Source organism: Arachis ipaensis, chromosome B8, assembly GCF_059453495.1.
Source record: "Arachis ipaensis isolate K30076 ecotype BB chromosome B8, ASM5945349v1, whole genome shotgun sequence".
Classification (NCBI taxonomy): domain Eukaryota; kingdom Viridiplantae; phylum Streptophyta; class Magnoliopsida; order Fabales; family Fabaceae; genus Arachis; species Arachis ipaensis.
Window position 1 is genome coordinate 2,099,179 of NC_142443.1, and position 11,140 is coordinate 2,110,318.

At 32.8% G+C, this 11,140-nt stretch overlaps 2 protein-coding genes across 2 annotated transcripts; both read right to left on the reverse strand.

Moving 5' to 3' along the window:
* Positions 1–1,831: 1,831 nt before the first annotated feature.
* On the reverse strand, positions 1,832–5,544 carry LOC107612513 (seed linoleate 9S-lipoxygenase-2). The gene is made up of 9 exons (XM_016314206.3): positions 5,264–5,544; positions 4,663–4,949; positions 4,327–4,567; positions 3,928–4,245; positions 3,753–3,838; positions 3,562–3,663; positions 3,173–3,477; positions 2,830–3,093; positions 1,832–2,754 (listed from the first exon to the last, which is right to left on the reverse strand). The coding sequence occupies exons 1-9, from the start codon at positions 5,496–5,498 to the stop codon at positions 2,001–2,003; spliced, it is 2,592 nt and encodes an 863-aa protein (XP_016169692.1). The 5' UTR covers positions 5,499–5,544; the 3' UTR covers positions 1,832–2,000.
* A 2,685-nt stretch (positions 5,545–8,229) lies between these two features.
* Positions 8,230–9,091, reverse strand: LOC107612515 (mitochondrial import inner membrane translocase subunit TIM23-1). Its single transcript, XM_016314209.3, has one exon. It carries the CDS (start codon positions 9,002–9,004, stop codon positions 8,435–8,437), a length of 570 nt encoding a protein of 189 aa, XP_016169695.1. The 5' UTR covers positions 9,005–9,091; the 3' UTR covers positions 8,230–8,434.
* Positions 9,092–11,140: the final 2,049 nt, after the last annotated feature.

Here is an 11,140-nt window from a genome sequence, read left to right on the forward strand (position 1 = left end):
TCTCTTGTAGGGTTTTAGATGTGTGGGTTAATAATTAAAACCTTTAAGATTTAGTTTTTGGATTTTAAAATTAAAATTTTTAATTTTACTGAATTAAAATGCTTCTGAAAAATCACTAGAGAAGAAAATATATGAATTTAAACTTCTGTAAATATGAAGTTGATATACAATATATTTCATATTCAAGTAATAAAGTTTTAAATCAATAATCCTTTAAAGATTCATTATTTAGTTACTATTTTTATTTTATACACGAGTTTATATTAAGCAGAATACTCATCCCAATTCAAAATCAAATCATGCCCTCATTGACAATAAATACGCCATTGGTATTTAAACTTCATAAAAAAAAATTCCATTCCTCAAGGCTTCTATTCTATGTATGTAAAGAAAGTGTAGTTCAACTCATGCATATAGCATGCTAATGGTGCTAACTGCTAATGCAAATAAACTTCAATCAGAATTATGTTCTTTCACATTATATTAAGCAAACAAAATTTAATAGGAACCCACTCACTCATCATATGATTGAGATTTTGTCTTTTTTTTTTTCTCTTTTTCCACTCAAATTCTGAAACTCTTCTAATGAATAGTACTGACTACTGATCAGTATATCAGTCCCTCTCCCTCTCCCTCCCACAAAGTTTTATCACTATCTAGCCATCTTCATAAATCGTGGAAGCCTGCCACAGTTTATGACTTTCTTCTTCCCTTCGTAATCCGTGGCTATTTGCCACGGTTTACACACAACACAAAACAATCATAATCCGTCCTAGGCAGCCACGGTTTATGTAAAAATTAGAAACCGTGGTTGCTTTCCACGGATTACATAGAAATGGAAAATTGCACATGCACGTAACATGTTTCTGTTTTGTGTATTTGAGTAAAGATTTCATCTACTTTATTTATTTGGATAAATTGCCCTAAATTCTTCTTATCATACTATATGTTACGAAAGAAACACGTAAGTATTATGATTTTAATATGCTTCTATTACATGTATAAATTTTATATAAGTTTTTTATATTCATTTTATATTAATTTTTATTATAATTAAAAAAATTAAATATTAAATATTTTAATTATAAAATTTTAATATTATATTATATCATAAAATTATTTGTCTAAAAAATGTAAATTAATAAAAAAAATAATGCCAATAGAAACATGCAGATATGCATATACGTAAAACCTTACACGTATCCTTAAGCTGATGAATTGCCATAATAATTGCACGATAATACAATCTTGAAGAGCAGTATACTTATACCATACGCTACCATTTCTATATGCAGCCACCAATATATAGCTTAGTACAACATGCATGTTATTTATATGCATGACACGAGTTTATATATATGTGGCTGATGGATGCGGTGCACGTCATGCATTTTGAATTTGGAGCTATTCATTTACTATCTATATCTACATACTATTCAATATTCATCAATCATGAGCACATTAATATTTTCTGATCATTGTTTGGGACTTGGGAGCCTCAATCATTGGTTACATTAGTACTATATATACCTGCTATCTGTGTATGTACTAAGAAATAGCTAGATAATAATAATGCTTTTGAAGTGATTAAAATGTTTTATGTAATTTGAATTGCTTAAGTTTTAATTGATATATCAGTTCTGTGGCTTATCTATCTATCCTGTATTATCTACAGTTTTAATATAATCAATTATGTTCATTGTTGTTTCACAAGTTCCATAAGGGATATTAGCAACTTAGCACTAAAGAATATATATCATCACATTTAGATTTCATATTCATATAGTAGGAGTTTCTCAGATGAAAGTCCTAACTCATAAACAAGACAGAATTTTCCACACACACAACTGTCATCTCTTATTATTATTTGAAAAGTGAAAACCAGAACAGATTATTCAAATATAATGTAGCACATTACAAATACACATGATATATAAGACTTGAAAAAGCTAAGAAACCACACATTATTAATTCATTATATTATTCCCTGCATTTAGATTTTAGATAGAGATGCTGTTTGGAACTCCTCTAAAAGTCAACCCTTCATTGCTAGTAGGATGAAGCAGAGTGTATGGCAATTCAACTGGCCCAATTCTATTACTCAGTCTCCCATCTTTGTTCTTCTCTGTTAGCTTCTCCTCAATCTCACTCAGTTTGTTCCCAAATCTCTGAAATGCTTCTAATGCTCTTGAATCAAATGTCCAATGTGGATTATCCCTCTCTCCAAGATACACCTCATCAGAAGCATGCTTTGATAAGATTTCTATGGTTGTAAGGTCAATAAGAGTCTCTAATTTCGGTGTAATTGTTCTCAGATAAGCCTTTTGGTGACTCTTCACCATCTCTTCATACTCTGCAGTGCCTTGTTCAGGAAGCAATCTTCTGCTAAGTGTTGGACGGTTCAGGATAAGCCCTCCATATGGATACTGTCCAAAATTAACAGCTGCATGGAGCGCCGACGCCGTCCATATTATGGTTGTGCATGATTCAACTAACTCTTCAACTGTCTGCATCTTTGGCCACCATGGCTTATCTTTCAAATCACCATGACCTACCTCAACAGCTTCTTTCCACCAATTTTGGAGTTCAGGGTCTTTTTTGAGATCATTGTCTGTTGGATAGTACAATGAGACATAATCTTGAACCCATTCCTTAATGGCAAACCATATCTCTAGTCCATCAACAGCATAAGGGTAGTCTTCTATTACAAGACGAATTCCATAAGGAGAAGATGAATCCTCCACTGCCATTCCTCTAAATCATCCAAAACATAAAACATGTTACTTAGATAAGTTCATGCTTATAATAGAATGAAGAGTTTTATGTTACCTCTTGATGAGATCAGCAGGTAGTGCTTGATCAGTGAAAACCCAGTTCTTATAAACAGCTGAAGACATCTCCACAGAAAACTTGGAGGGCAAGAAGGTTCTTTCTATTATGCCATCAGAATTAATCAGATTCTGCCTAGCAAGTGCATTGATGTTCATAGTGTCACGGTAGTGTGGAGATAAAAGTTTATAAATTGGGTGAATCACACTTAGCTGTCTATTTGTTGCTATCACAAATGGCTCAATAACTGCATGAGTATTCAACCTATAAACACACACAAAAAAAGAAAAATTAGGAAATTTATATTGTGGTGATTGAAATATGAAAAAATTTTAGTTTATACCAATGGCTCATCAGTTGATGGTAGCATGAGTCATTTACTATGACATAAGCTTTGGCTAGTAGCCAAATTGTGCTTTCAACACCTTCCTTTGCAGGTAAGATAACTTCACTGATAGCACCTGATTTATCTCCATCAGGATGTGGCAAACTTAATTCAATGGCCACTGGCTTCAATGTTCCATCCTCTTTCAGAAAAAGGATAGTCCTAGTGGCATATGCTTTTGCATGGGTCTCATTTATTCGCCTCACATATGGCATGAACACATCATGGTAATCTAATATAAATAGTCTCCGACCATTAATTGCCTGTTGCATAAGTTGAAATTGATTTTAATCACTTTGATTCAAATTAATAGAACAAATATATTGTAACTACAACTATATATTCACCTCTTCTAGTGAGCACCCTTCAAGATCAAGAACTTCTGCAGGTATCTTACTGTTTTGATCACCATAGATTGTGGGATCCAAATTGCTTTTCGGAGGAAACTCCTACCATTATATAAGAGGATACTATGTGAGTGAAGATAAAGAAAAGATTGTGATCCTTCCTTACAATTACCATCAACTCAATAACTTACTTGAAGACTACGAATCATGCAAGGATTTACACCAGCAATCATTTCTCTTGCGAATTCTTCATCAGTCATCCATGCAGATTTATTCACTGCTCATTCAACAACAAGAAGATAAGAAAAAACAAGTATTACTTCAACAAAAGCTTGAGATTTTCTCACAGATACATTGATTTATGACCTTGAATGATGTGAGGTGGTGGAAACTTGAGGACTTGTTCGCCATCGGTACGGAAGAGTTCTTTGATGACAGGTAAGGGGCTAATTGTGCTAATTACTTCCGTAGGTAGCCTAATTCCGCCTTCATAGAGATCACGAACATCTTGGAAGCTATCAAACTCATTTGGGGTCAAATTCAAATCGAACACAGATTCAAAAGCTGGCAGCACATACCGAGTCAAAAATTTTATTGAATTTGCAAGGAAGTCCGAAGATTTCAGGTGCCCAAAGTTTTCATCTCTGGGAACATAAACATCCCCTGGTTTCTCACTGTTAGGATCTGTTAAGTATTAACAAATTGCAGGGCATTAAAATTTGAATCAAAAGCAAAATGCATAACAAGAATAAGAATAATACCAACCATTTCTTGCAGGATATCTACCAGTTCTTCCCCTGCGAGGGTAAGGGAAAGTGGTAGAACCTCCAAGGATGGGGCGAGCATGGTTTTCGTTCCGATCCGGATTCCCCAAATCATTGTAGACATCATAATCATAAATTCTTTCATGCTCCTGACGCTCCCCTTTTCCATCACCTCTTAAAATTTTCAGGTCTTCTTCTCTGTACTTAACAAGTGGAGCAGGTGTTTCACTTGGAAGATATGGCTGCACCCCATACATTTATCAACATTAGTTCAAGAACTTGCATCTATAATCATTATCTAATTAATTTGATAATTGATAATTAAATACATAGGTACCTTGTTGGAGAAGAAAATGCGGGGGGATTTGTAGAGTTTAGAGTTGTAAACCCAAGAGTTGCAAACAAAATGGATGGTTCCTTGGTTTGGAACATCTTCAAGAGTTAAGGTCTTGAGGAAAAACTCAACTTGCATATAGTTCTTGATGTAAAATGCACCAGGGATTCCCATGCTATCGTCCCATTCAAAATGAATGCTGAATGCAGATTCTCCAGCTCCTAACGTTGGTAACGACGCAATAATACCTTCCAGAAATGTATCCTTTACAACTTTTCCGTTGCCATTCTCTGTATCAGAATGACGAACACTTTTATATGATCAGCAAATATTATTATTTTTTATCAGTAATAATTTGTGGTGGAAACTCAGGTGCAGTCGACTTCACGTGAAGTTGATAGCTGAAAGCGGTTAGATGATTTTACTCCGGCTCTCAGTCCGTCAACTTCACATAATTTGTACTCATATTTTCATATTTACAAAAATTTTGCATATAATTTACTCTTATATTTACCAAAATTTATATACATAAAACAATACAATTTACGCTCATACTTTTTAAAAAATTACTAGGTCTCAAGAGTTTCTCGTTATTGATTATTACCATCGGATTGAGTAGAACTGATGAGCTGGAGGGAGACACTGCGGCCTAAAAAGGCGGTGAGGGCGTCAACGGTGGAGCCAATGACGTTGATGCCGGTGCCAATGAGGCCTCCGATGTTGGCGGTGGCAGCAACATCAGTAAAGGTGTCAACGTCCAGGACATTCTTGCGCATCAAGACCACAGTCCCTTTGATCTTGTGGCCTCGGTTGAGTATTCCGGCTACCCCTGAAAACATCTTTGAAGTTTGAACTGTATGAAGATTTCAGAAGAAGGAGGAGGATGAGGAAAGCAAGATACTAGGCACTGGTATTTATGGCGGGAAATGATCATGCATGCAAGTGCTAGGTGTCAAACACACTTGATGCATAAGAGGATAAGATAAGAGGCACTTGCCATGCCCAACGCATGCAATAATAAACAATTCTATTTCTCATTGGAAATTGTTTTCCAACCCATAGTGCAAAATTGTTTTACGCAGAGATTCACATTTAATACTATATATATTGGATGTTAATTTTGTCCCGTGTTTCATGATCTTGATTTTGTGTGAATACAGACAATATGCTGATCTTCGTGTACTCTTCACAATGATCTTTGCTACGTTTTGCATTTTACATGATGCACGTGTAACTGGAGCCGCAAATGGTTGAAATCATTCAAACGCTGTAATGAGAATCCAGAAAAATTTGCTCTTGTAAAAAGTAAAACTAACCTCCATAATATTTCCTCATATTCCTTTACAATGGTACCAAGGCAAAAGAAAAAGTAAAAGGCAGGGGTCAAAAGTTGTTGACCGGTATATATAAGTAAATTTGAATTTTCCTTACTAAGATGGGGAAATAAGGTTTTTAACACACTGAATTCTCTGCCATAACCATTAAACAGAGCGTTTCCTGTGTCCTCAAGTTTTTTTGTTTTTAATTTAGTATCTGTTCGTGGGAAATACTGCAATGTGCAATAGTTCTAGACAAGCTATGCTGAGGATCTCGCATAACAAATATAGGGCACCAGTTTAACGCCGATACAATGTGCCTACTAAATATTCTGATGGCATGCTAGAACCACGTCGTATAAGTATTTAAGTAGCCAAATCAAATCTCAGTTAAGCTTCAAGTTTCATTTTCCGTTGAGTTAAATCGCAAAATTGTTTCTAAACTTACAATCAGCCTCAAATTCATCGCTCAACTTAAAACTATCCTAAAATTATCCTTAAACTTAACAAATTCATCGCTCAACTTAAAACTATCCTAAAATTATCCTTAAACTTAACAACGGTTATTCCTAAAGTATTTTTTGATGAAGGGAATAATGACATTTTTTGATGAAGGGAATAATGACATATATAAAAAGAAACCCCGATGGACAACTGATGGCTATATTTCATAGCAATTACAAGAGGTGATGGTAGTAGTAGTGGCGGTGATGACAGTGATAAGAACGCTAAAGAGAATACAAAAATTTTCGTCCAACCACGTCATCAATCCGTCGCATGAAAATATCTCATTAAATTCGGAGACAATTTTGAAACAATTTTGTCGGAAAACATCTCAAAGACAAATGTTGTTAAATTCAGAGACAATTTTGAGACAATTTTAAGTTGAGGGACGAATTTGAAACTCAATTTTAAATTCAAGGATCACTTTAAGATTGAACTCTTTAAAATTATTGAACCAACCATCTCCGTTGGCCCAAAAAAAAATCAATCGACAAACAAACCCACACGAAATAAGCTGCATTCTTTTTCTTTGATTCATTTCTATCACGTTATTTTACATTCTTCTAGAATTAGTGACTCATAGTGTAAATATCATTCTATTAAGAATTCTTGCATTTTGGAAGATTTGATAGATACGACGAGCTGTAGGTAAAATTCCTTTATATATATATATATATATATATATGACAAGAATTTAAGAATAGCAACGAAAAATATACACAATACAATTTTCACCTTCTTCTTCTTGTGTCTCTGCATAATATTTGTTAATGATCAACCAACGTTGTGATTACTTTCTAAGCTACAAGGAAACATGACCATATATACCATAATATCAAAGAAAAAAGAAAACACTTCCCCAAGTTTATGCACGAACCTGCTAAAACAAAACTAGCAAACTAACTTGGGTCTAAGGTTCAGGATAATCCGAGAAAATGGGAAACGGGCTTTCCTTTATAGACAAATTTTTGGAATTCAAATTGATAGAATAAGAACCAAATATCATAAACTAGCAAGAGGATGAACAGAAACAACCAAATATCATGAAATAGCAAGAGGATGAACAGAAACCAAACTGCCGACACAAGATATAGAACATATACATGCAAACAAAAAATTCCCGAGTGCTGCTACTAGGCACTTAGGAAGCAATATATAAGAGGTATAGCCATCCATCAGAACCTACAACAATCATCTACAAAGACATTGGTTAATACTTTTATTGCTTCGGTTTGAGCTGAAAACTTGTTATGATAGAACCACTCAAATCATGAGCAAACTCAAAGTAATACACACGAGCTCTCCAAGTGCCGCACAAAAATAGTTAGCACCACTCAAATCATGAGCAAACTCAGGCACAATATCACATTAAAAGGATATTGAAGTCCTGCAAAACACTAAATGTGCTGACATTATTTTCTTTGTCAAATGGTTCCTAAAACATGAAAATTCTACTAGTTAACACTTACAAGAAAAAAAAAAACGTCTCGAGAACCATTTATCCTAAATGCAAACTTTATTGCCTATTAAATTAAATACATACTAAAATAAGGATCAACATTGTTTCCTAGCTGCCCATCAAGACATACAATTCAAAGTTTATGCATTAAGAGTAACATCAGAGAAACTAAATCATACTCTGCACAAACACAAGCCCACAACACATACAAATTTTCTATGCTAATATATATATATATATATATATATAATCCAGCTCTACAGCCGTCCATATTATTCATTAGAGATGATTCGACAAATTATATGGTTAGCCTTAGTTATTAATCAAGCTGTAAAAAAATTAAACTCAGAATTTCAATCAACAGCAACTCTGCTGCAGCTCACGTTTTGCTGTAATCATCTATGTTCTTTTTTAAATATGAATATATCTCAATAATTAACCGCTCAAAATTGATAGAAGCAACCCGAAATGAAATAAAGATAAAAAATTTAAAGGCTCACGCAAGATGTGCGTAGCGTTTGAAAGCCTGCTTAACCGTCACGACAGTTCCGGCCACCACTACTCCAACTGCGCCGGCCACGGCCGCAGATCTCACGCCACCCGAAATCCTATACAGCGCTCCGGTGCCGAGCCCCGCCACCACGCTGTTCCACACGTCGTCGGTGTCTCTCGTCTCCATCATCGCGCTCTCAATCCCGGAATAGAGCAACCCTATGATGCCGAGACGGTTCCCCCAAGTACGTCCAGTGTGGCCAGAAGAGTTCAGAATACGGTTGATCCGGAGCTTGAGCGTGTCGCCGGCCTCGAAGGATTTGACGCCGTCTACTAGGCCTCGAGCGCCGCCGCCGATGGCGCCACCGAGGTAACCGCAGCCAGTGTAGAAGGTGAGGTTCTCACCCCAGGATCGACGCTTACGTTCAGCCTCCTCGATGAAGAGGTACTCCGGCGAGGATGGGAGCTGGTAGAGGTTTTGATTTGGAATCCCGAGGTCCTTGTATGGGTTGTAGAGGCGGATTTCTTTCTTGGAATCGGTGTCCGATTCATTATCAGGGGCCTGGTACGCCATAACAGAGACTTCCGGACTCTAGGGTTAGGGTTTCGGAGCTGAGAGAAAAGGTGAAAAGAGGATTTTGAAAGAGCAACGATGCTTTGTTTTCAAGCTTTGCCTTTTGATGCCTAATCGGTGTTCGGTTCAGTTAAGTCGGTTTGGGTTTTGGACCTTAGTCGATTTCAAACCGGACATGTGGTTCTTGAAGGATTTTTTTCACTATTAAAAATAATCAAAAATTAAAAATTAAAATTTAAAATACATATTTTTATTATTATTTTAAAAATATTTATCTATTCAAAAATATCTAAAATATAAACAATAAATATTTTATTAATTTTATTCTATCATAAATATTTTTATTTTGTTATTATATTAAAATAATTATTATTTTTAAATTTTAATAATTTATTAATTAGTTTATATCTATTATACTATTATATACTACAAATATTTATTAAAAAATAATATTAATAGATATTATATAATTATAAAAAAATAAATGAGTATATTTTTATTATTAAATAAAAATATAATTAATTTAATAATAAATAAATTTATAACTAAAATTAAAATAAATAAATTAAAAATAAATTATTTAATAAAAGATATTTATATATATTATAATTTACATATATAATGCTAAGAAGAATATTGCTTATCCTAAGATTTAATAGATAAAATAATCCATTGTTTTTAAGAAAATCTATTGAAATAGTGAAAGCAATATGTTTTCTCTATTCCAATTATTACTTGATCAATGATTGTTAAGTAAAATAATTGATTATAATGTTTTACAATCTAAAAAATCATACACACTTTCAAACTAATTTTTTTTTGGATTATATAATAAATAATTAGATACGAAGATACACTGATTTAGGTTACGAAGGAATTTTGGTTATTGAATATTTATATGTTGAGATCATATTTTATCTATTTATTATTATTTGAACAACTATTTCATACTATTGGTATGTCTTGCAAATTATATTTTATTTAAAATAATTTATTTATATTTTATATAGCATCTTTAAAGCATGAACCGCTTTATTCATCCATTAATAGTTGTTATATACAGTCATGTATAAAATTCCAATTGAATAAATGTATGGACGTGACTATATTTTTTGAGATGGTCAAACATTCATGTTATATAACACTATTGGTAAAAAATCTATGTTTTTTATAAATAAATAAATTAAAAAATATTTTGCAAAATAGTATAATTAATTTATAAATCTGCACATGACACTGGTCTCACTCTAATTAAATCTTAAATTTTGATGCGAATGATGAAACAAAAAATTGTTAGGTCAGAAAATTGATTTTTAATAAATATCATTTGAAAAATTATTTGATAGACAGATATATAGTTGGGATATTCTTTAAAGCACATTTCTACTGCATATACATGGCTTCTGAAAGTTTGTCTTAAACTCGTATAAACTTGCTTGGTCCGGGGCATTTCTTTTTCTTATAAAAATAATTTAATATAATATTTTGTTTAGAATAATTATGTGATATATTAATATGTGTATAAGTAATTTATACAACAATATGAAAAAAAAAAGTAATATTATCATTCTCCTCAAATTATTCATCTATATCATTTTTTAGTATTATTCATCTATATTACTGTCCTTCTTAAATATATCTGACATCTTAAAATTGACTATTAAAAAAATTGATTGAGTAAACTAGGTTATATAACGCTGTAACAAATATGATAATAAAACCCATATGATGAATAAAGTCTTAGATAAATCTTTCAAACAATCAGTTGTTTGTATATATAAAAAAAAAGTCCGAGTATGTATAATTAATTATTTTTTAATTAATTAATTGGATAATTCAACCAATTAATTAGATCCCTCTCAAACAATCAATTGGATAAAAAAGTAAAACAATCGATTGCGGTAAAAAAATATATTTTTTCACTAATCAATCGATTTTTTGAATAAAATAAAATCTATTGTTTTACGAACAATTGCAAAAAAAAAAAATTTCACTAACCAATTGATTAACTAAATATAAAAATTGATTAATTTTTTGAACATTGTAAACGGTAAAGGACTTCTGTTCACTAACCAATTAATTACTTCAATATAAAAATCGATTGAATTTTTGCCAGATTGTGATTTATGCAACTGT

What these genes read in the sequence shown, in the direction of transcription:
- LOC107612515 (XM_016314209.3), bottom strand. Translation starts at nt 9,004, where the DNA reads ATGGCGTACCAGGCCCCTGATAATGAATCGGACACCGATTCCAAGAAA.
- LOC107612513 (XM_016314206.3), bottom strand. Translation starts at nt 5,498, where the DNA reads ATGTTTTCAGGGGTAGCCGGAATACTCAACCGAGGCCACAAGATCAAA. An exon ending in GCATTTTCTTCTCCAACAAG is followed by an intron (nt 4,568 to 4,662) that starts GTACCTATGTAT and finishes TATGGGGTGCAG; the next exon opens with CCATATCTTCCAAGTGAAAC. An exon ending in GCATGATTCGTAGTCTTCAA is followed by an intron (nt 3,664 to 3,752) that starts GTAAGTTATTGA and finishes ATATAATGGTAG; the next exon opens with GAGTTTCCTCCGAAAAGCAA.